The sequence below is a fragment of the Ambystoma mexicanum genome, chromosome 4p (assembly GCF_040938575.1).
Source record: "Ambystoma mexicanum isolate Mex_15411 chromosome 4p, UKY_AmexF1_1, whole genome shotgun sequence".
Taxonomy (NCBI): domain Eukaryota; kingdom Metazoa; phylum Chordata; class Amphibia; order Caudata; family Ambystomatidae; genus Ambystoma; species Ambystoma mexicanum.
In genome coordinates, this window is record NC_090927.1 from 1,061,290,615 (window position 1) to 1,061,317,254 (window position 26,640).

The window sequence follows — 26,640 nt, forward strand, 5'->3', positions numbered from 1 at the left end:
ATTGATTTACTCTTACTATAACAAGTGGGTTTTCACTTGCATGATGAAATATGTCTCCCTGTTTTTTTCACCTTATCTCAGTTCCAAAAGTAATAGCGAGAGCCTGATTGTAAATTCTCCCAGCGTTTTGCTCTTTTCCTAGGATAGAAGGAAATATTTACAGAATGCGCTTCCTATATTGTATGCTGAATTCTAATTGCTTCTAGTAGCTAATGATATTGTGCAGTTTCAATGCTCTTTCTCAAAATGTTGTGTTCCCCCATCGTACAGCACACATTTATTGGTAAGGGTATCCATATTGATACTTATTGATTGAGGCGATATGCCCCGAGGTGGCGAGCCGACCCTGTCACTAACGGCACGCTGCCCAAGTTAGGAGCCAGAATGAAGCAAGGGTGCCTTAACGAGGGCGGTGGTGCCATAATCGGAGAGTCGGCATGCCTCAGAGGGGCATATCGCCATTAGCACCCGTGTAGATTCCCTACACGGGTGCTAATGGTGTCTTAAAAAAAAAGAAACATACCTTTATCCCGCAGCTCGGCTCTGCGTAGTACTGCTTGTCAGCTGAGTCGTTTTCACTGTTGATGACTCTGGGCCTCATCACGAGTTGGGCGGTAACGCCGGTGCTATTTGCCCTACTGCCAAACCCCCCGGCGCTATTAGCGCCGGATCACGGGTTTGGCGGAAGGGTTTTTGCCCATTCCCCATTGGGCCCATTTGGGAATTCCTCATTCCCCATTGGGCCCAATGGGGAAAATTTGCGCTATTACCACTGGCGGATTTCCCTCCGGCGGTAATCGCGGCGAAAATCGGCAATTTTGCCGTGGATTTCCCCCCAGCTCAAAGCTGGGGGGAAATCCGCCAAAGCCATGATCTGGCGGACCCTTAAATGCGGCGGTAATAGCGCTACTGCCGCATTTAAGGGTTACCGCCAGTCTGACCTCATCAACAGGAAAACGTACTTCCCTGACAAGTAGCAATGCACAGCCCCCAGCCGCAGGATAAAGTAAAGTTTCATTTTTTTTATCTTTACAAACAACCACACAGTACAGCCCATGTTCTGAGAATCCTGATTGGCCAGCGCCCCCACCCAGCGTGCTAATGTCTGTGAATGCATAACACTATGTTTAAAATCTTCTAATGATAATGTGCTTCTCTCGTTTTAGATATGGGTAACTGTTTGAAGTGTGGCAACAAGTCCCATTGGGCCCCTGTGGGGAGCAGCAGGTGTTTTCCAAAGAAGATTGATTTTCTCGACTGGACTGATGGGTTTTCCATTGTTTTGTTAGGCCTTGCTGCGTTTGGAGTCTTGCTGACTTTCGTAATAAGCATCATATTTACAAGGAATCTGAACACCCCTGTTGTGAAGGCCTCAGGTGGAGTACTTTGCTACATAATCCTCCTCTGCCTCTTCTTCAGCTTCCTGAGTACCGGTTTCTTTGTTGGGAGGCCGAGCACCTTCCAGTGCAGGGCCCGGCAGTTGTTCTTTGGCCTCAGCTTCACACTTTGCGTAGCGTGCATTCTACTGAAGTCGCTGAAAATTTCGCTGGCCTTCAGCTTCGACCCCAAGTTGCAAGGTTTCCTGAAGCGCCTCTATAAGCCTTTCACCATGGTCTCCATCTGCACTGGTATCCAAATTACCATTTGCGCTTGCTGGCTAATATTCGATCCACCATTTGTGGCGGAGAACTACTCTATTCCAAAAACGATCATATTGGAATGCAACGAAGGCTCCACGGTGGCCTTTGGGGTCATGCTAGGCTATATAGCTCTTCTAGCCTTCGTCTGCTTCATGTTTGCTTTCAATGGCCGAAAGTTACCAGAGAACTACAATGAGGCCAAGTTTATCACCTTTGGTCTCCTGATTTACTTCATAGCCTGGATCACCTTCATCCCTGTCTATGTCACCACGTTCGGCAAGTACCTTCCGGCCGTCGAAATGATTGTCATTCTGATATCCAACTACGGAATTTTATGCAGCACTTTCTTTCCCAAATGCTACATCATTCTTTGCAAGCAAGAGACAAATACCAAGACCGCCTTTCTGAAGATCCTGTACAAGTATTCCTCCAAGAGTGCAAGCAGCCTGGCGGTCAGTCGTGTTTCTAGGCAACCCAGACATTTTGACATGGATGCAGCCAGCAAGCCTTCAGTTATTTACACCAACAATAATTGCTATTTTGACCACAGAATGAGAGCATCTGAACAAACTCCTAAAATCAATAGCAAGATCAACCAGAGGAAGAGATTAGCCAGTATTTGAAGATATGCCATGCAATCTGCTGCCGACTTGTTCTAATGCTATCTTATTCCAATTTACATGGACCCCTTTCAAGGAGCGAGGCAATCTTTTTCTATACATTACAGAAGATGGGCTTCAGCAAACGGGCTTCACAGCAGACCTCAACAGACTGGCACATAATGTACAGCCAGTTAGCTCTTCACCTATGGCAGAAACAAAATTTGTTGGCAGCTGTTCCATTTTTTCAAGGAAGACAGAAGCAGGCTATGTCAGTACTCGACTGTGGGCCTTCTGGGCTAATGCCAAGATGCTCTTTGTTTTAGGCTGATGTAAGGAAGGCATGGTATAAAAGTAAGAAAGACGAGAGTGATCACAGTTCAAGGGTGTTTAATAAACTATAAAATGGGTGAGATAAATGCCTAATCTAAACCTAAATCTAAGATGGGAGCAAGCTACGACCATAAAATAATAATAATACCGTCCAAGTGGAGTCTAGTCAAATAAAAAGGGCATATACTAAAAAACCTATTGCCAATCCTTACCGCTTTGTTACAAAATAGAGTGGGATAATGTTCACAAGTAAAAAAAGAACTGTTCACAAAATAATAAGTCAGGATGTCATGGCCAGGGTCTCCCTTCCCCACGTTTTTAGCATGGAACAAGGCGGGACCCTTTAGCACAGCACACTCCTGGGCTTCTCCGGCATGAGGTTACAGTTCCTTTTCTCAATATCAGGAGCCTCTGTGTCCAAGTCTCTTTCATGCAAAGTCTCTTGCTTAAGAGTGCCTGATGTGCCATAAACAACAAACCAAAAGTTCCTTCTGCTAATCTTCATGACTCAGGCGCTTACTCTTCAACCTTGGAACACTCAGCCGGGCTCTAATCCTTCTCTCAGTCATTAGCCTCGCTCAGTCGGGCTCAGACCAAACACTCACTGTAGACATCCCTCATTCGGGTTCAAACTTGTTGTCACAATGTTCACAGGTGTATTACTTGGTTCTCCCACAATGCAGGATTCACTTCCCTTGGCTTTCTCCTGGCATCCCTCTGTCGGGTTCACATTGACCTTTTCACACAAGAAAGTTTTTCTAGACCCCTTAGGTTCTTCCCTCACCTAAGTCTGAGTCTGAGCCCCCAGTCAGGCTTTCCCTTAAGCCCCCTTTCAGCCTTTGCACAGCTCTATCATCACAATTAATTTGCATGGGTTACTGCTTTACCCTAATTTACAGGCTTCCCTCAGTCGGGTTCACACTTGCCCCATTTACACAGTTCTCTTTGCTTCCACAACGTGCCAAACACCTTCGACTGTACAAGGGTTTTGGCTTGACCCTCGTATTGCCACTTTCTTTACTACTTGGAAGGAGTGCTTGGTACTTTGCACGTCTGCTCCTTTGACTGCCATTTCCTCCTGAACGCAGCACTGCGAGCGCTGCTCTTGCTGCCTGGCAGCTTCCTGGAGGGGGCGGGGACTATTCCCATCAAGTGACGGATCACGTGATTATCTCCCTCCTCATATTGCCGGCACAACCGCCCTTGCGGCGTGTTCTTTACTACTTGGAAGGAGTGCTTGGTACTTTGCACGTCTGCTCCTTTGACTGCCATTTCCTCCTGAACGCAGCACTGCGAGCGCTGCTCTTGCTGCCTGGCCGCTTCCTGGAGGGGGCGGGGACTATTCCCATCACGTGACGGATCATGTGATTATCTCCCTCCTCATATTGCCGGCACAACCGCCCTTGCGGCGTTAAGCCCTGGAGGCAGTAAGGGCTGGTGCTGTTTGGCTGTTCGGCGTGGTCGGCTCTTGGTTGCGGTAAGATAGGTACTGATTAATTACCGCCAGCGGACAAGTATCTGCCACTTATTGTCCCAATTCGGATCAACTACGGTCTGTTCAACAGTCTGAAGAATATTAATTCATTGATTTGTTTAGCCGGTCTTTGGGGAGGAGAGACGGACTAAGGCTGCTCCTCAAGCCATCGGGCGTTCCCTAGACGGCTAAGAATTCTAAGTGTAAAATCAGCACAAGCAAATAACTAAGGTACTGTTTGGCGCATTTGTAAGAATTCAGTTCCACCCTCCATTTTTAAATTCTCATTTTATTTTTTATTTTTTTATTTTTTCAACCTTTGGACCCTCTCTTTTAAGCAGCATTTATCTATCTTGTTTTAGTATCTATTTGTCTAATCATAATTCTTATCTATTTGTATTTATACTCTGTGATAGTATTACTATAAGGTGACATGCGTACCCTAAGAAGTGCAATTTTGAATGGGCCTATTTTGGTTCAGGATAATGCCGAAACACACAAGCGAAAACAAATGGGCAGTACGCCCCGGAGGCATCCTCCTGCTAGTGCCTCGAACAACAATAGACATACATCTCCAGCTGATATAAAACGTTTCTTTTTTGAGTCTAAACCCTTATCCTGTGACTTCACTGGTAAACCAATTGACCCTTGTTTTAAGTTCACCACGAGCGCCCAAGGCTCGAATGTAAAAAGCTTTATGGGAGTTTCTGATAACACTCTTATTAAAGAGGGCGTAATCCCACTTTTTAAAGAGCTTCACCCTATGCCTGTAATATGTGAAGCACCTGGATCCCCAGGGTCCAACACCAATTCCAACAGAAATCTAGAGCCTCAAACACTATGTCAGAATTCTTCAGGTCCTGCTGGTGCGGGTAGTTCATCATTACATGACTGTCATGCTCCCCTTCCACTCCCCCTGATCGAAAGCTGCTGCGGTTTATCGGATCCTCAGCCTGCAGTAATTGAATTAAGCTCAAACTCTTCCTTTTTGGAAGGGGATGATTGTCGGAATTCATTAGAGTTACCCGAAGTTTCTTTCATATATTCAGATACAGCACATAGTTTGGCCGCTTCATTTGCTGCCCCCACTCCCAGACGCGTCCCTGACATCTTGGCTAGACCACCTGATGACCCTATTTTGCCTTCAGTCATTTCTCCGTCCATTTTGATTGAGACCACGTTGCATGCCATGAATTTGGCCATTTCTTCCCTTTTTAAGCTGTTTGAAACGCTTGACCGAAAACTGTAGGCACATGATAAACAGATTGAGAAATTATTACATTGGCAAGCAACGCTTAAACATAGTATAGAAACGAATATCCGAAAAAAACTAAATCCAAACCTTGACAAATCACTAATTTTTGACAAGCCGCCTATCGACCCTATTACACAATCACAAGCTATAAAGTTTAAGACCTTACCTGCTTTTCTGAATGTAATTCACGATGATTTTTCTCTGCCCCAAGGCATTGAAAATCCGAAGGACAGGTCTTTGTCGGACCCTGTAGTTCCTGAAGACAAACAAGTGTTTAACATATTCTCACTTAATGGATCTAAGCCACGCGAAATAATACTTAAGCCAAAAAAGAACCTGGTTTGTAAAAAAACAAAAAATGCTAAAGATATAACAAAAACGGCAACCTCAGCAACTAAAGCCTTCATTAAAGCCCTATCCTTGCCCAGGAAGAACACCACCATGGCTGCGGAAGCAGTACAAAAAAAAAATAGCGCCTTGGCTAATGCTAAGAAAGCTAGTAACAAGCCGACGGCTTGCCCTGGCGACATAATAGCTTATGACCCACTAGACGCGCTGGTTGAGGCCGCCGAACATGATAGGGCGGTGAATACACAAGCTTCACTTTCTTTAGTACCCCAATTTGCGGTGATACAAGTAAAAGAGGGTGCTACCCCTGCAGCTTCATCACCTTGTTCTCCTGAGAGGATCTTAGATAAGAATGTTGAAGCCAGACGGAATGAAATCAGAAAGGAGATCGACTACTATATGACTAAACAGAGACCCTTGAATGCCCAAGAAGAGATGCTGAAGGATCCTAATATTCGGGAGATACCCCATATAACAGTCCATACAGAAAAGAATCATGTGGTACAGTCACTTATTACGCCCCTGATCCCTGAGCTTTCCTCTTTAAAGAAAATGTCTGCTCCCCTTAAAATTCCTACTAACTCCGATAATACACCCACCACCAAGCAACTCACATTTGGTGCATCTGAAATGCCAATACAACAAGTAATAAAAACTGCGGTGGAAGAATATATGACCAACTTGAACAAAAATGCTACATTACATACGAAGTTAGAGGTTGACCAGCATACTATGCATTCACAAATAACTGATCTGAGCCGTTATCCAGCTGGTCCGGTTGCAAGGGCTGATACACTTCCTCAACAACAAAACCACTTACTGGGTACAAACTGGTTGCACTCTAATAGATTTTCGTCTTTACCAGCAAAAAACTCGAAAATATCACCCAAACAAACGCTATATCCATTGATCATCCGATGCAGAGATACACCTTATGTGAAGTATGATTTAAATCGCTCTAGTATACTTGCAATACTAGCTGAAATTCCTGCGTTAGACGATCTGCAATCCTCCGATATTGATTTGGTGGAATTTATCTTCGATAATGATCTCTCTGTTGCACGGTTTTGGGTGTCCTCACGAGTTGTGTTAAACACTTTGTGGCTTGCTAAACGAGAAATATATGAATTAGGGTTCGAGCTTCTCACTGCTGTGACAACTCAAGCTCCCATTTCTGCGGTGCAAAATCCATCAACGCAGACATATGTCTCCAATCAGAGACAGTGTTTATGTGTTCAGTCGATTAACCAAAATTATCATCCAATATCTCAATTTGTATCAAAGCAGTCGTAACTTACTTTTCAATATCCTCTGCCATCTTTGTCTATGATAAGTTGGAACACTCGAGGCCACGGGCACTTATTGAGGAATGGTTCCAATAAGTTATCGCAGCATGATATTATTTTATTTCAAGAAACTTGGCTCATGGAGCGGCCAGTGTGGGACAACTTTGAAATAGTTTTTAACCCTGCAATATGATCTGTGAAAGGTCGGCCCATGTCCGGTCTCCTTATGGCCTTAAACAAGTCCTCAGAAATTGTTCTAGAACACCAGTGTGCCAAATCGATATATTCAATTGATAATTATCACAATAAGAGAACAAAGATATGCAATAGTAAATATATATTGGAATCCAGCTGCAATGCCCACCAAAACATTTCTTAAAGATCTGGAAGAGTTATGGTTAGAGATTATTAAACTCCCTATATACCCGAATGTAATTCTGGCGGGCGATTTAAATTTGCACTGTCTGGATGCCCCCAATAAACGTATGGATAGCAGACTGGTCTCCTGGAACACTTTTATTGAGACAAAAAACTTGGTTATGTTAAATGGTTCATGCCCTGCCGATAGCCCGCCACAGAACACATGGAAAAAAGGACTTTCCTGTGCTATTATTGATTTTATGTATGTTAATCGTGAATTATTCTCTGATATTAAGTTGTTTTGTGTGATCCCCACTGAGGACAGTGATCATAACATATTGAATGTGAAATGGCACTGTATGGCTTCACAGGGAAAAAAGGAGTTATATAATACATACCACCCCCTATCAGTAAACAAAGGTATGAATAGATTACACTGGACTGAATACAATTTGGCGAAATTCGCCAAGGTATTTGAACAGACAATTGTGTATGAGAGGATCTCAGGCACTAATAAGTCACTCGAGTATAGTGACTTATTGCATATATTCGGTACAACAAAAAAGGCGAAGACAAAGTACTTTCCCTTGCACTCTTTTGACAGGGAAGTACAGCGTCAAAAGTCCTGGTTAGAAGGGAAAAAAAGGTAGTTTTGGCTTTGCCTATCCAAGTTAAATGGCAAGCCCTTAAATCATTGAAAACAAAACATAAAAATTGGATGAAGGCCCATCGATCTATTCTTTATCAAACTGATAAAGAATGTATGCTCCAAAAGATGGGATCAAAAAACTCTGCGCAAATATGGGCACTAATTAATAAGACCAACCCTAATACGCAGATTTCATTACAAATCAATGACGTAGCAGAGGCTCAATGGGTCGAACATTACACAAATTTGTATGCCTGTCCTGAGCCTATAATTTCACCACTTAGTCAGTGTGACCCAGGAGTTTTTACTTTGCAATTCTCAGTAGCAGACATTTTATTTTATATTAATAAATCTAGTAGATTGCGTGCCCCTGGTCCAGACGGGATCTCTAATTACATGATGAAGCAAGATCCGAACCTATGCGCAAAGATTTTATATCAACTCTACTCCACAATCATGCGCACTCAACAATTGCCTAAATCATGGTCTCTCTCTATTATTGTCCCGGTGTTCAAGAAGGGTAATAGACAAGACCCCTCAAATTATAGACCGATTCCCCTCCTTGATACACCGGGCAAGATCTTTGCCCGGTTGATTCTCAGAGACTTGCGGGCTTGGATAGAAACCTCTGGTAATATCGATGTATTCCAAACTGGATTTGTTGCTGGTAAAGGCACGGCAATAAATATCACAGCAATCAATGCGATCAAAGCTAAGTGTGAATGCCTTAATCAGTCCTTGTTTTTAGCTTTCGTGGATTTTAAAGAGGCCTTTGATTCAATTGATAGACATCTTTTAATTAGTAAATTGATTAAAATGGGCTGCCCCGGTTCACTAATTAAATTGATTGCGCTTCTCCATACAAATACTGCAATTCAGATAAGAACTACTTTAGCTGGGCATTTAACCACCAAAATCCCGACAGCAAGAGGTCTGAAACAGGGCTGTATTCTGGCGGCCACTATTTTTAACCTGTTTATACTGGACATGGGCAAGAATTTTATTGATATCAACTCAGATGCTCCAAAACTCGGGTCTCATCAAATTGCATGGTTATTATATGCGGATGATCTTATTTTAATCTCTAAAACGCCGTCAGGTCTACAGAGGCTGATAAAAGGCCTTTCACTGTATGTTTAAAGCAATCATATGGCTATTAATTTAAGCAAAACACAGATCATGCAATGTCATAACAAAAAATGTCGCCCCTTAAAATCGTCCATCTGGACTTTCCAAGAAGAGCTCATCTCTATTACCCCACAATATAAATATTTAGGAGTGATTATTAACAATCTGAAGTGTGATATTCCTTATGTCCAGGATATAAAACAAAAGCTGCAAACACTAATATGCCAAGCTAAAGTCCTCTTGCATGAATTTGGTAAATTTACATGTTCTCAGATACTTCTATATTACGCCCAAAAAGTTCTACCGATAATAACATACGGCTCTGAAACTAAATTACCAAGAGACCGTGTGTTTTGGGATCGACTCGAGGGAAAATTTTGGCGAGCAGTGTTTAAGTTACTGAATTCAACTCCAGGACCTTTGATACGTTATGAGCTAGGAGTCCTTTCAATGTTTGTGTTTTATGCGTGGAAATTGTGTTCGTTAATGAGGAAATTTTTGCTCTGTATAATTGTTCAGATTTATCTTATATATTGGCTATATACATGCTGAAATCCACACATCTTTTTCCCAATAAGTGGAGAAATTTTGTTACCAATCTTTTAGTAGAAGCCGACATTACTATTGAATTGCTTTTAATCAATCCCAATCGTGCCCAGAGAAAACTATATCAGCATGACTGGATTTGCACTTTAGAGTTTTGCTCGCGGTATAAAGATTATAGCGGTCTGCCTTTCGGTACGAAAAGAATGAGAACTGCTGCCTCTTATTTACTTAAATTCCCCTCGCCCCACTTCAGAAACAACTATCTCCGATTTAGACTCAATCTATGGCCCACCAGAGAAATATTAGCTCGAAGAGGTCAAATAACAAAACAAGAAAATATTTGTCGGTTTTGTCAATTACCAGAGTGTGAGGAAACTTTAAAACACTTGATAGTAGGTTGCTCTTCATTAAAAGAATTATGCTGTACATTCTTTAAAAAACTGTATGAAAATTATAACTGCTTAACTAAAGATGTACTTTGGTTTAGAATATTCTCCTCACCTCTGCAAGCTGTCTGGATAGCTACTGTCCAATTTATGTTAGCACTAAATCTTGAGAGATAACAAGTACAGCTTAAATATGTGTGTTATGTAATTAACGTCCTCTTCACATGTGGTCTATTAATGGTTTTAACGATGTGGTAATTCGAACCTATTTTAGATTGTTTTTATAAATGATAATTCAGATGATGTACATATATGAATTGTGATTTTGCCACCTTTTGCTGTTGTTGTAAAATGATGAAATGCTGAAGCAGAGGGGTTGTAGGGTTTTGTTCGGTACTGATTTGAGCTTGATTTTATTTTGAATTCATTTTGATGTTCAATGTGATTAACTTGTGTTATATATTAAATTAAAAGGTTGATTACCAACCAACCAATTAATAATAAAAAAAATAATAAAAATTGCCACTTTGACACCTTACGCTGGCCTCCCCTAAGGCCTCTTGCTAGTTGTAGTTTCTACAACAACCAAAGACTTTCGATTATGCGTGTAATTCAACATAACCCAATATCCCAATTCAACACATTCTCCTTGTTCAGGAGTGGGGCATCAGTCCGAGTCCTTCGATTGAGCACCCACGTGGCACCGGACTCCTTTAACTGATAACTATTTTGCTTACAAAAGACCTTTGTACTTTAATCTTCTATCTTCATACAATGTTGCTCTTCGCAACCTTAAGCCCCTCACAGTACAGCCTATTATCAGTTATTTTCCAACTCACCGGCTGTGCTGAACTCTGTTGGCGTCTCCTGCCTCTGGAGTCAAGGAGGGTGCCACGACGGCAACCGCTTCTCCTTGCCCTGGCTATCAGTGCGGGAGGGTCCCATATACCGCTGACATCCTTCGCATCTTTCGTCAGCTGCAATTCCCGGTCTTAAGTTTCCCTTCTCGGAAGCTCTGTGGGTCAGGGTTGAAAAGGGCAAGGTCAATTCCTCCTTGTCGTCCTTTCAGGTCTCACTGCCTTTCTCCTCCATTTGAACTGCCGCCCTGGAATAGCTGCTTCCTCATGCATTTAGCCTTGCTCAGAGTGTCCTTTCATGCTCTGCCTTTTATCCCTATGGGGAAAGGGAAGGGATGTCAGGTGTGTGTAATTATCAGCAATTGCCTGACTCTGCCTGACCCTTGTGTTGGGACATGTCAGGTATAGGGCTCTGGTGTTAGTCCCGCACTGGTCCACCCCGAGGAACTGGATCCAATAGCGATGGCCGTGTCCTGGCCCCCTGGATGACAGATCCCCGGGGACTAGTGAGTGAGACACCTTCAGGTTTCTCACACTGGTTGGCATTTTGCTGCCCCCTATCCTGACAAATGAGCCAACATTGTTGCTTGTAGAGCCATTAAAGGGCAATATGGAAACCTACTCCTGGTGAAGTTCCATGCCAGGTTTATCCAAATACTGCCCATGAGAGACCCAACCACACCAGGCTTTCGAGAAAACCACCACTGATGGTAATCAGTTATTTAGGTTCACTGCATTCAGATGCATTTTGCGTGGGTATGGTGAAAACATGCAGTGCATTTGGCTCTCGTGGGCCATAGTTGGAGATCAGTGATCTAAGCGGCCATCTAGTCTTGATTTGCCTATTTTTATTTTGTGGATGATATTTAGAAAGGTGATGCCTGGGTCCAGGGAACAGCTGCCAAGTGGGTAGTCCATACTACAGTCAGCCTGTTTGTGTAACCTCTCAGTTTCACCAGCCTATTATTTGATCAACCTAAAGCTCCTTCTGTTAAAACCTCCAAGAAGTGCAGTTATGTTCATCTTATTATAGTGTACACACGGACATGGTTACCACACTCTGCAGTACAGGTGTCTATAAATAAGATCATCATGGACCTATTGAAGAACATGCTTCTTCTACACCTAATGAAAACATTTTTAGGAAGAGAAGTTAAAGTGCACGTACAGGCTACAGTCTTGACAGCCTAAACAAGGGTACTCCAACGTGTGAGATGGCACTACACAAGACTTGTGTCTGTCTACCCCATGTTGCTGGTAGGCTATTTTAGTTTGTTTATGCACCTTATGCAGATACCTGTGTTTTATTGTCTTTAGGAATCCCCAGCCATTCAATGAGAACGATAGCTCTTCCTTCACTTCCCAATATGGCAACAATTCCTGTCCCACACCTAGTTTCTTGGGCCAGCCTATAATTATATACTTCATCACTGTTGCAAAACTTCATCATTAGTCTCCTGACACTGCTTGCAGCAATAAATCACTATTTCTTCTTCTTCGCTAAATTTCGTCATCTCTTCACTTCCTGCTACAGATAAACGTGAAAGAAAATCAGCTTCCCTATTGTTAGCCCCTGATAAGTTTGTCAGGGCATATGAGGAATTCATAAATTACTTTATCAGTTGCCTTAAAACCGAACTCTAGATTAGAAATCCTGCTGAGCAAAATCAATTGATATGATTCCTGAGCTAAACACTAACCAAAACAATTTGGGAAAACAGGCATAGCCATATAGAGGCAACCAAAACAAAAGGTACAGACAATCTGCAGTGGTGTAGTGCCACTTTGCTCTGCCACTGGCACCAGAGAAAACATTGCCTGATGTTATGCTACATTAGTTGGCATTTATGATGCATACATCCTCCACTGGTGCAGCCTCAAAGTGCTGTTGCTTGTATGCCTGGCCTTGGTGTGTGGATTGTGTGGATTGAAGTGGCCTATGGAGAATAGGTTGGGTGCTGTCTCTGAGGGCAAGAGATGTGATTGGATTGTGGCGTTGCGTTCTTGCGACTGCCTGTACCATGTCTGTGAAGGCACATGGCAGAGATGTGCTGAATCAATTGAACCAGATATATACCTGAAGGGAAGCATTGGTTCAAAGCACGAGATAGATGTGTCCCCTAGGTTGCATTAACAGTTGATGTCCTGCATGATAAAGAGTGCTCTGCTCCAATCATGGAGCTTTGAATGTAGGATCACTTGGGCAAAGTGTGACTTGAGCATGTCGTCAGGCTATCCCTAGATGTCGCTGCAGGTGGATAGTGCATTTACGTACAAGTAGTTAACTGGATATTCCATTGATTGTGATGATAGCTGGAGTGCATGTTGTTATTGCATTTCTGAGAATTGTTATGGGAAAGATGTATTGTAAGGGGTCTTACATAGCACCCCTTGTGCCATATTTGTTTGCCCTGTTGTACATGTCTCTGTAAGAAAAGACGTAAGGGGATTCTTAATGGGATAGCAAGCGAGGCGGATGTGAAACCTGTGGTGTGGATGGGTGCATATCTGAAATACGCACAACCTGAGTGCCTCTCTGCTTCTATGGGATTGGCAGGAGGGGACTACCCAAGATCAGATAGACTACATTGGTTTGGATCTGGTTAGCCACTGATCTGGGGCAGTGTTGCAGGACTAAAGAGTTGAGCATAGCCATTGCTTGATTAATGTTTGTGTGGTAACAGCTAGACCTGCTGTGGTCATGTATTTGTGTGTGTAGAGTAGGCAGTAGGCGATATTAACAGGGTGTCGGTTAGTCGGGGAGAACAGTGGAATAGACCAACGAGGGATACAAGAAGTGAGGGAAAAGAAGACATTGGTCCCCATCAGGTAGCACGGTAGAGGGTACCATCTGGGGAAAGGATTAGGACATAGTGTTCGAGGTTTGTGGTAGAATTTGCTCGATTATGTATTAGTTGTTTGGATCTAACAAGAGTCAATATTGCAATGGTTTTTGTTCACTGGTGGTGTGTGCCCTCCTGGTATCGTCCCATAATTTTATAAGGACCTCTTCTATTGGATTAAAGTTTACGTGAGCAGGTGTGAAGTCGGTGGAGGTTTTGGTGCAGGTATAGTGCTAGAGTTAGTGGAATTGCCAGGTTTTTAGTTGTGTCTTGAAGGTTACATGTTCTTCTGTGTGGTGGTGCTTGGAAAAGAGTCTGAAGCTTGCCACTGTTATTGATGTGTTGTTGCTGGATCGAAAGTGGTCTTGATGGGATGAAGTGCAGGATTTCCTTGTTTGGATTTAGGACTACTACAAAGGTATGCCTGGTGCAAATAGATTTGAAGTGGATCCTTCTTTTGATTGGGAGCCAATAGGCTGGAACCTTCAGGTTCTCTGCATGTCATATTGTAATGGTATGACCTGAAATGGGGCATTAGTGTTGTTGTTTTTGTGTTCTCAGTAATTAAAGAGGCAATCCAACATAGTGTGATTCCCTTTACTCCAATGTCCTCTAGTCGTTTCAGTAGGATCCTGTGACTTATGTCGTCAACAGTAATTAAACGTTTTAATAGAATGCGTTCCATGGGTCAGTCATTGTCCACCTGGATTTTTAGTATATCCCATATTGAGCAAAATTTAGATTGCCTTCCTCTTGTTGGCATCAATCGTATTGTAGCCAATGAAGGAAGTGCTCCCGTAGCTGTTGATGTATATATTTTTCAAGGATTTTGGCCATAGAGCATTTCATTGAGACAGAATCAGCAGGAGTTGACCAAGCCCACATGAGTGGACCCTGTTTATCCGCTTTTCCACTACTTCAAATACTGTGCCACAGAGTGTCAACACATGCAGCAATGTAGCGAGGCAATCTCAGTCCCAGAGGCTTCCGGAAGGCCTAATGGCCTTGTTACCCTGAGAGCTGCGGCCACACAATCCAAATACTGCACCTGCTATTTCTGGAAGTGAAGATGAGAGGCTTCCAGCAGGAGGGCGCCCAACTGAAAAACCTGATACATTTGGTGACAGATGCTGAAAACCTGGGATGGTATAGCAGGGATTCATGGGTCAAGCTCTGGAGTTTGCAGTTGTTTTCTTAAAGCGGTGGGTAAAGTGGGGAGTTTTTGAAAGGCTATGACTGTATGCTGTAAACCTATGGAGGGGAAACATGCAAACAATGGGACTTGTTTAAAGGCGGAGCTGTTATCGATGCAGCTTTATTTAGTGCTTGTAGCCGCTCAAGAAGAATCACAGTTAAAGCAACACGGTACTTGATAAATGTAATGTAAGTGGTTTTGTATAGATCCTGTCTGCCACTATTAGTGGCCTCACTGGTATAAACCAATTACATGGTAGAATATTCCACACTAGCCCCCATTTACCATGTGCAAAGACATACAAGAAAGACATACAAGAAAAATGACTGTCCTGTCAACTGTACTGCCGGAAAACACAAATAGCCAGGATATTGGCAAAGCAACTAATAAAGGTGAAATACAAGTAATATAAACAAAGATTCCTCCAAAACCCTACAGAAAAACAGAGTAATGGGCAAAAAAAAGAATGGGCCTAGGAGAAAAAAAGTAAAATCACCCACTCAAACGATGACAGCACTTCCATCTATCGTCATTTCCTTATGTGACGTTTCTCCTGAAGGATGCGCTAGGATACCCTTGACTGGCAGTACAATGTTAAAAACTCCAGACCTAGATGACTCTTTTTTTTAAGAAATTGCCTAAATGTGGAGGAGGAGACATTGTGGTCAAATGGAGAAGAGAAGTTATATAGCCAAAAAGGGTTACTACATGGCTCCCTAATGACTAAGATTGACAAGAGGGAAGAATCTATGACTATAACTTCCCCACTATCTGCTACCTCACTACACTCTCTGCACCTAGTGCTCAATTCACTAAGGTTTACAAACAAATTGCAGCCAAAGTGGATCTTTCGTGGGAGCCTTTTAAAGAATGGATTGTTCCTGTGCAAGCTACTTGAGTCACCCACTCAGATAGAGCTAGATATTGATTCTTTCGGGCAGTCTATTTTAAACAACTCACTGTCACTAAAGTAATTATTTGAAGCCGAGTACTGCTTGGATAAGGAAAATGGACAACCAGTAATGAATCCCCAAGTGAAGATGCCCAGCATGTGCCAATATCGCATAGAATGAAAAATAAAAAAAGAGCCTCAGAAATAGGAAAAAAAGACCAAAAAAAGTGTTGGAGAGAGTGAAAATCCCAGGGTAAATTAAAAGAAAGGATAACTAACTCAAAGAAAGGGCTGGTAAATGTCAGTGGCTCAGAAGTACTATTAGGGATACATGAAGATTGAAACCGGGGGCGTCTCTGTGATAATGAATGATAAAGAGAATCATGTTAAAGGGCAGCATGCTAATAGGAAACAGATTGTCCCAACTGAATGGGTCAATTCTGGCTTAACTAGGGTGATTCTCTTGGAAGAGTTATTTCAGATTCTGTTTCTCTAAATAGAAATCAGATTTTACTGTATTCAAATAAATATTCGAGCTGCACGTGTAATAACCACAGAAAGCATATCATTGACAGTATTCCCAAATCATTCAGTTTTAATGAAAACTAGGATCTACTTTAGATCACTAATAATCGCACAACTTGTCATGGACCAAACAGCCAACGTTTTGGCTCTACGTTTTGACATTCAAACTAAAAAGGTTATATGTATACCAGGTCAGAAGGCAGACAGGACAGTTGAGTATTTATACCCAAGTATATCTGTGAAGCAGGGACAGTGGGTGGATTGGTCTTGGTTACCAGGGTTCCTCCAAGCGAACATACAGGCATGTCCCAAGCCAGTCGATAAAGCTGTTCAAAATTCTGTTGTGGAATGCAAGAGGGCATGGTAACGTTTTGACGAGCGGCAAAGCACTGTAAATTTCATTTGAGCATGACCTTTTCTGTTTGCAGGGAATTTAGCTTTGTGATTGCCTTCACATTGTCGACTTCTCTAAACTATTGAGTCCAGCTGGAAAGAAAACCACAGACTGCCCCGTTGTGCGGGAGAGGTGACTATTGGTGCAAAAAGTATCTAACAATTGTGAGGGTGCCTTTTCCTTTAAATTCCAATGTTTTGTCAGTGTGTCTTCTTTTACTAAAGGTTATGGGACATCTTAATAGAGATGCCCGATAGATGGATTACAGCTCATCTAATACACATTGTCACTGCCTTATTAAAGAAATGGCATTCTGATAGAGACCTCAATTAGGCGCTGCTTGTTGGAGTCCTAAATGTGAAATGCCCTCAAGAACAACTAAAATCGCCCTACTCTGTAGTACACGCTGAAGAAGATATTCCCAGATACAATATTGAAACAACAAATAGTTAATTGGCTGTGTAGAACATGTTCAGAAATGTTGGCAATTTGGAATTAAATAATGATTACGGGCCGAATGTTGGGATATGCTAGGGGAATACACCAGGTGCTATTTGGGAGTAGACGTTACATTAGACTATGGTTTTGCATCAAGATATGAATTCTGAATAGTGAAAAGTTTAAATATTCTTCCATCCGCTGTAAGTGATTACTATGGTGTATTTTGAAAGTCCTTGAAATCAATGTGGGGGAGGTGATGCAAAAAGTACAGGGAAATAGAATTAAATGGTCAGCTATGGATCTTTCTGTTATACCAACAAGATATTGAGTGATCCAAAGGCTAAACTGCTTGATTGACATCCACATTAAAAGAATTACAAAACAGGTCTGGTAATCATCTCTTGGAAGGACTTTATTCAGGTGATAAAGAAATAAAAGGACAGAAATCACTTCTGAAAAAATAGAAAGAGACATAGACAAGCGAAGTATGCAATACAAAGGCACGTGAAGCAAACATTTAAAAACTGTCTGGTGGCTCCTAAGTCTTGGAAATCACATAATCACATAAGAAATGGCAACATATTCTTTGCATAACAAAAAAGAAAAACATCAAAGATTTTGGTCGCTGGTTAACAACTTGGAAGGGGGCACAGTTAAATCCTATTGCAGAAAAGGAATGGATGGATTTTATTGGTAAGTGTTTTGCTTTGGATATAAGCAGGGAAAGGAAGATCGATGGGTGCAAACATGGCTGTGGGACCTTGTACTTCTTATCAGTGGATAATAAGCAAATGATTACAAGATTAAAACCATGACATGCCCCAGGCCTTGGCAGCATGTTGAACGTGGTTCTTAAACAAGACACAGAGACCTGGGCAACAATTCTAAAACACTAATTTGATATTATTCAAAATAAAATATGACCCTTGCCATGATCCGAAGCCCTTTTATTTCCTATCCCTTAAAAAAGGTCCATAAATTATTGACTTGTTGCCCTTCTTGATGTTTCCATCAAAATGTTGGCTATATTATTATTGAGAAACCTAAACAGCAAGGCAGAAAACGGGGGCATTCTCTCGATTTATGGGATTTAAAAGGGAGATTTCAACATCTCACATTGGATTATGTTTGAACCTCTTGAAAAAAAAGGCAACCACATTGGGTGCTGCGCTTTTGTATGTTGCATTTATGCATTACACGCCTACCTTTGATTGGGTTGTGAGAGAAATGATATGGCACAAACTGAGAGATTGGGGAATTGATCCTAGCTTATTACACCTTTATTGTGCTGTGCGATGAAGATACAACAGTAAAAGAATGGTTAGCTAGAGGAGGAGTTGTTTCTGTCCCTATAAAAACTGGTGTAGACTTAAAGGAGAGGTTAATTTAGGCACATTTGAATTTTAGCCTCTATATATCTGACCTGGAAGCAACAGTAGTAGTAGTAGTAGTAGTAGTAGTAGTAGTAGTAGTAGTAGTAGGAACTCCCCCCACCCCCAAAATGGGAAATCACATCTCATATATGGCCTACGCTGACAACATAGTTCTTATGGATTCACCCAAGACTGGCTTCCAACAGGGTCTAGACATCGTTCTATTTACACCAAGGCCCTTTATTTAGAAATGAGCATGGTAAATACAAAAATGATGTGCTTTTTTGCTGTAAAGCAAGTTAAACATTTTGTCTGCAGGCTCCAGCCCAAGAAATTGAAATAGTGATTGGATTTATCTACCTAGGCGTGTATATAAGTGAAGAAGTGGTTGTGCGAATCAAAAGAAATCGGTGTAACGTATCCAAGTTCTGATTAACCCTAAATGGTTTGTAACGTTGAATCCCACTAATGAATGATCATTCTTGTTTAAGGTTATTTTTCATTAAGTCTTTATTCTTACTCGAGGTGCCGACATGTGTTTCGACCCCACAAGGGTCTTTATCAAGGCTGTAGGGGCCGGTTGACCTCTTTAGTCTGCTCCTAACGGCCTTAGTGATCATATCAATGACGTTCCCTGTGCTCTAAACCTCACCTTAGGCATTTATATAGTTTCAGACAACCGTGATAAGAAGCTTCAGGGTAAGGTTGGCTGACAAAAATCCATCGAACAAACTCATTGAAATGTATATGGGGGAGGGTAAGGGTACGAAAGGTGTCGGGAGGAGTTTGGGGTAACAATATAGGGAAATGGGGGGTTAGAGGGCGACCCCCCAAATAAATAAAAACCACATTTTGATGAGTTTTTTCGATGGATTTTTGTCTTCGAAAACATCAATCGAAAATACAACCATCAGTAAAATAACATAGAACCAGCTAAGGACAGAGCTGTGATGAGCATCCTCTCTAGTTTTAGTACGAAGTTTGAGGGTAGTCTATTACCTCTGATAGAGGCCTACAAACTTAAGTAACACCTACTATCCTATATGGGCTGGATTGCTGTCCATGATACTTAGCTACATGGTTGAATCTAGAGGAGGGCAGTCCATACTGCGACTCTCACAAAGTTACCCAGTTGAACTTATTTATTCAGAGTTGGGCCTAACTTCTCTCCTTACATTGACCAAACTGAGGAAGCTCAACTCATATAAAACTTAAGTTATCAAACCTGTGCACATTAGCCTCTCGACTGAATGATGGAATATAACGGGGAATTGATGAATTATGTTCTTCTTTTGTCCAGGAAAATTTACTTTTGAATGACATTTGTTTTATTGTTATTATGAATCTGGCCAAAAAGAAAGCAAACATATCTGATTGGTACAGAAACGTTAGTTATTTGGCAACTACATAGTTGTCAAAAGTCTATGTAAAATCTTTTCCTGCTTTACCAAAAGAACATCCATACATTGCTCAATTTTGTGTCAGAAAAGGTGATGACAAGTTATTCTGTTTAGATTAAATAGACGTGATGCCTTAGAAGTGATATTTTCTCTGTTAAAGATTCTCAGAACTATGCACAAATGCAGACTATGACAAGAACAGATAGAAACACTGACATGTCTGCTTATGTATTGTAAGGAATGACATGTCTTGCAATAAGTGATTTAGGCACATTTGTAAATAATGTTTTCCTAAAACTGAAGATTTCTGGTATTGCATTATGACAGGATTCCAGGTTTCCTTTTACGTAGCTGTGTTACATATTCTTTAACTAAACCGATTTTAAGGAAATCATTATGGATTGGTATGAATTTTAGTTGTTAATTTTTCTTCTATTTTTCTTGTACTTATTTACACAATAAAATGTTCTCTTCTTATCAAATGGTTGTAGATGGCTTGTTGTAAACCAAAAAGCGATACAAAAAAATGGCAATGAAAGGTGTGCGGGATATTCAGTGGAAGTTAGGTGGGTCATTTGGTTAGACTGTGGGTTTCTTAAGGAGAGGTTTGGTGAAAGCTCTTTTGAAGACAAGAGGGACAGTCCCCTGCTTGACGGAGGCATTGAGCAAAACTCAGAAGGGAAGTGCTATGCAGTTGCAGGGGCAGGTTTTGGTGCCGGGAGGCAGGTGGCTCCTGATGAGTCACCTGCATTCTCAACGATTAAAGGCAGGACGAATGGTGAATTAATTTCTAGTGTCGGGACATTCATATTTCCCACAAATTAGCACAAGTCACAGAGCTTTGTAAGGAAACACCAAGTGATATAGGGGAGTTCAGAAGGGGTTCTGCCCCGAGAATTTGTTTTAAAAAATTGGGTTGAAATGATGATTTTATAGGACAATTTTGGAGAAAAATAGGTAAACGTCCATACAATTTATTATGATTTCTGTAGCGTAGCAGATGAAAAAATCCAACAAATGCCAGGTCAACAAAAGTACACCGAAACTCCAACATTTTACAACATTTTCAGGCCAGCGTTGTCAATACAACACAGCTTTTGGATGTTGTGCCAATAATCTATGCCACATTCCAACTGTAAACATTTCCTTGATGCCGTGGCCACAACATACGCCATCATTCCAACTGTAAAATGCTTTCATGGTGCTGCGCCCACTACATATGCCAGCAAGCAATACTACTGTAACACAATTTTATGATGCAGCACACACATTATATGCCAGTCATCTGTGCCCACAATGTATGGCAGCAGTGCCAATGTAAAATATTTCCATGATGTTTCCCACAATATATGTCAGCATTCCCACTGTAAAACATTTTCATGATGTTGCACACACAATATATGTCAACATTTCCACTGTAAAACACTTTCTTGATGTCACACACACAATATATGTCAGCATTCTGACTGTAAAACAGTTTCATGAAGCCGCACATGCTTCGTAAGCCAGGATTCCCCAGAATTCCCACTGTAAAACATTTTCATAGTTCTGTGCCCAGAATATATGCCAGCCAGCAATGCTACTGTAACAACATTTATAATGCTGCACACACAATATGTTTAAGCATCGTTACTGTAAAATATTTTAATGATGTTACCTACAATATAGTTATCACACACCAATTGGCAGAACCCCACAAATAATTAAATACAAAATTCTCAGACAACACAGCATCTTTCAGAAGACTGGATAAAAATTCAAAATTAAACCAAATACATACCCAAAGGTCAGAGAGATTACGAACTGTCCCTACCTCTACCACCAACTTCCCTTAATAAATGGTGGTGTGCGCCTAGATGTAAAGTGGACAGAACAAGAAATAAATCAAGGAAACAATCACTAGCTTGTTTCTGAATGCTCTGTTTCCATGGTTTCATATCTTACAGGCAACAATGTTGTTTTTTTAAACTTTTTTTGTCACTTTTTTAAAAAATGTACCCAAAGAAATAGGCAGTATAGGACCAATTGTTTGTGTACCTGGACACCACACCTCAAGCATACATAAAACACAAACACACAACTCTGTATCCACACACAATTAAGACAATACCTAGTCACGATAACCCATATGTGCTCCCAACATGTCAAACATAAAGCATTAAAAAATGTCGTTTTGGGAACATTGAACACTAACTTTGGGAACATTCTTACTTTATTAGCCCTGTGATCTAGTGCCCAACATTAGTAGAATAAAAACACTCAAATGAAGACGCAAAAGGATCAAAAGGACTTCTCAGATTATCCAAAAATACAGGGTGCTTTAAGCAACTCATGTGCATCCCTAATAGAATGTCGACCAGTTTCAGCGACTGTAAAAAATTCAAAGTCACCATCTTTAAGACCATCTTCTATAAATCAAGCATACTCACATGGCATACCAGTTAACGTAACATCCCCAAAGGTCAACTGAGCGGCCAGCCAGGTTAAAACAACTATTACCTCATGTGCCAGCATTCACAATGTAAAACATTTTCATGAGGCAGTGCCCACAACATATGTCAACAATTACACTTGAAATTACTTTTGTGTTGCTCTCCCCACAATATATGCCGCATTCTTAAATGTCTATGATTCTATGCTCACACACACAATACATTGGCAACCTAAATGGCCTCTGCTACGCTGACCTCCAACTCATCTCCCGAGTGGTGGCTGCGGTCAAGCTATCTGCCTTCAACTTAAACTCCTAAAACACATTCTGCCATTTAATGCTCCCATGAATCACCCCAATGCGATGGGTTCTCTTGTCAATTCTCACCTTGACTATAACAGTACACTCTAAACAGATCTCTATCCTACCAACTATTTAGGATAATAAAGGCGCAAAACACTGCATCCCACCTCAGATCCAGTTAAAAAAACCACAGACCATTTTCTAAATCCACAGGGACACTACAGTGGTCCTCATTCCAGGCCAGGAGACACTTTAAAGGACGATGACTGACTTATAAATGGCTGAACAGCATTAGACCCAATACTTTCAAGACAGGATTGTACACATCCAACCCAACTGCAACCTCAACTCGACTGATACCAACCATATTGCATGGCAAAGATAAAATGCAAATGAAAAAGCAACAGACAATTCTCTTTAGCCATGTGCCCAGGCCCAGCATGATGGCCTTTTAACCCTTATAACTAAAATGGGCCCACCGATTTGGGGGTCCCATGTGACTCTGGCAAAGCTTTATAGCTTTTCTTAAGGGTTCTTTGGGGTTTCCCTTTCACCGTTGGCTGCCTTTCTTGTGTGAGTTGGAACACATCTGTCCATTCATAATCTGCAATCACTCATCCCATCCCTCCAATGCACTGTCTAGGATTTAACCACAGAATGAGGCCACAAGGTATGTATGATGGTATGCATAGCTTTCCTAATAAACAATACGTCTTCACAAACAAATCTGTATCACTTTAAATGTGCACTTTCTTCTAACGACAGACCTCTCAACAAGGTGCTCAAATATCAGACAAGTTTTACCTTGCTTTCAGTTCTTTTGTGTGGGGCAGAGAATATGCATGGAGATTAATGTAGTACATGTAGTGACATATGTTATGAAACCTCCATGATAAAACAAGAAAAAGAACTCATTGGGCTTTGCATTACAAACAGTATTTTCTATTAAAACCTATGCACCACACAGCTGCCAAAAAAGTGCTCTTTCGCCTCATCACGAGTTGGGCAGTAACCCTTAAATCCAGCGGTAATGGTATTAGCGCCGCCAATAGCGCTGCGCCGGATCAGGAGTACAAATCCTGCCGGCGCAATTAAAGCCGGCGGTAGTACAGCCAGCTGTAATAGCAGCGACACCCAATGGCGCTATTACAGAGCCATCACAAGTCTGGCGTAGGTGCTATTAGCACCAGAAAAACGGCAGAAAATCTGCCGAAAATACCCCTAGCCAAATGCTGGAGGTAAAAGAACACAGGAGACAGCAAAATGTGCCCAGGTGAAACCAATGCACATCAGAGGCCTACAGAGGACCCACCCAAGCACTACACACCCTCCCCAACAACATTACACCAGCAGGAGCAGGGAGGAGACAGCAAAAAGTGCCCAGGTGAAACCAGTGCACATCAGAGGACCACAAATGACCCACCCATGTACAACACACCCTCCCCAACACCATTACACCAGCAGGAGCAGGGAGGAGATAGCAAAAAGTGCCCAGGTGAAACCAATTCACATCAGAGGCCTAAAGAGGACCCACCCATGCACAACACACCCTCCCCAACAACATTACACGAGCAGGAGCAGGGAGGAGACAACAAAAAGTGCCCAGGTGAAACCAGTGCACATCAGAGGCCCACAAAGGACCCACCCATGCACAACACACCCTTCCCAGCAGCATGTTGCCATTTGGAGCCGGAAGCCTTGATGACGACATCTACTTGCTGCGCCTGGAGCTGCAGAGGCCTGCCAACCAGCCCAGGGCCCTGACACCACAGGGGTTATTGGGGATGAGGAGAAGGAGGAGGAGACCAGCACCAGCAAGGCAGCCATCCCTGGGGTTAAGCCAACACCCTGGGCCCTGACTGAAGGGCAGCTGGTGACCGAGTACAGGCAGGCCAGGGTAACCATCACGCAGTTGCTGGACACAATCAGCACTGCTGTGCCCCCACTTGTCAAGCTTGTGTCGGTACTACAGTACCTGGGGACTGGCAGCTACCAACACACCATTGGCATGATGCACGGCATGGCCCAGTCCACCTGCAGTGCCGTGCTAGTACAGATGCTGGATGCACGGCTGCTCCATGTCAATGAGCACATTGCATTGCCAGCCACACAGGCACAGGCCAACAAGCTCAAGGGCCAGTTCTATGCCATTGCCCAAGTCCCGAACATCATAGCAGCCCTGGACTGCACATACGTAGCACTACTAGCCCCCCCGGCAACATGAGGCAGCCTACCGGAACCGTACGAATTACCATTCAATGAACATGTAGATGAGGTATAGCCCTGACCTAACCTTCACCCACTGCTGTGCCCGCTACCCAGGATCCACACACGACTCTGTGGTCCTTCGCAACAGTACCCTGCCAGCCTACATGGAGAGGCACCGAGGCCAAGTACATAACTAGCCTAAAATGCATGCCAAATTGCTTCTGCTAGGGGGCGGGAGCATACACAAAGGAATCCCTGCATGCCAGCATGCGGCATTCCCACGGCTGTGCCTCTCACGTGAAACCTTGCACACGTTCAACACAGCAGAACACAGTCTGAATGTCACACACCTGTGAAAACAGTCACATATGGAAGCACAACTACCACTCATCTTGTGTGTGTCGCAGTGCTGCACCCCACCGTGACACAGAAGAGACATCCCACCCTGGCCACCACACAGTCATGCCAATAGAGTCCTAATGTAGGCATATTCACAAAGCCACCATACACGAGTAGTTGGAGTCATGACCATCCCTGAGATATTGACCCCTGATTGGCCAATCACATGCCCGGCCAAATGTACATGACTGTGCTAAGTAGCAAACCAACACCAGCCATAGCGAATGCCACGACACATGGCCTAACAACATGTTGCATTAACATGCAGACATAAGGGTACCCCGGCATTTCAACACTGGGGTTGTGCATGCAGTAAATGGTCCATTGATGGATTGTTGCACCTTGCACAACACACACCACAATGAAAGTAACCAAATAGGAACTAGCATGCATGTACAACATGAGAGTGACACTCAATGGAATCCACATATCAATTGATACACTGCTGCATGTAAACCTCAGGCCATGCACATCTCAGAAGGTGAAGGATTTATCCTAACATTCCACTGAGATAGCAGGAACCTTCACAACGCATACTTGATTGTGCTGCCAATGTCACTGATGACCGAGCCTTGTACACCCACTGAACCAACCTTGCCCTAATGTGCACATTCTCTCCCGTGCTAGTGATTTTGGATACCCGCAGTACACATGGCTTATGACTCCTGTGCGTCATCCACACACTCCTGCTGAGCTGGCATACAACATTGCCCATGGGCGTACACGCATCTGTGTGGAAAGGGCATTTGAACTGCTGAAGGCACGATTCCGGTGCCTAGACCATACGGGAGGGGCATTGATGTATGCACCTGACAAAGTAGGCAAAATCTTACTTACCTGTGCCATGCTACACAACATTTGCTGTCGCCGGCATGTGCCGCTGCCACCCTATGCTGATGGTCAGCCACCTGGGGATGGGAGTAATGATGAAAATGTGGGCAAAGCCATGCCACATGCACACAGGGATGCGGTAAGGGAGGGGAGGTTGGCCATACAGGCCTTGATTGACAATTATTTTTGATCCACTGCATTGAAACACTTGACACATACCACTTGTATAATAAAGAGCACTTCAACTCAATCATGAATGTCCATGCTATGTATGATTTTGGAACGGGATTTATTGTAATTTTTAACAAATCCCCCACCCCCTGTAAACTCCCCATCACACATTCCCCCCACCCCCTGTAAACTCCCCATCACACGTTCCCTCCACCCCCTGTAAACTCCCCATCACACGTTTGTTCCCCCACTCCCTGTAAACTCCCCATCACACGCTCCCCCACCCCCTGTAAACTCCCCATCACACGTTCCTCTCCACCCGAGTAAAGTTTCCTCCTTCGTTGTAACATATATTTTGCCATATGTAGTTCTC

At 42.6% G+C, this 26,640-nt stretch overlaps 1 protein-coding gene across 1 annotated transcript in view; it reads left to right on the forward strand.

Moving 5' to 3' along the window:
- The window catches only part of GPRC6A (G protein-coupled receptor class C group 6 member A), a 590,379-nt gene extending 579,856 nt beyond the window's left edge, over nucleotides 1-10,523 (forward strand). Inside the window, exon 6 of the mRNA XM_069606634.1 lies at nucleotides 1,167-10,523. Coding sequence (XP_069462735.1) covers nucleotides 1,167-2,263 — 1,097 coding nt within the window. The 3' untranslated portion in view covers nucleotides 2,264-10,523. The remainder of the gene's footprint in view (nucleotides 1-1,166) is intronic.
- The last annotated feature ends 16,117 nt before the right edge of the window (nucleotides 10,524-26,640 follow it).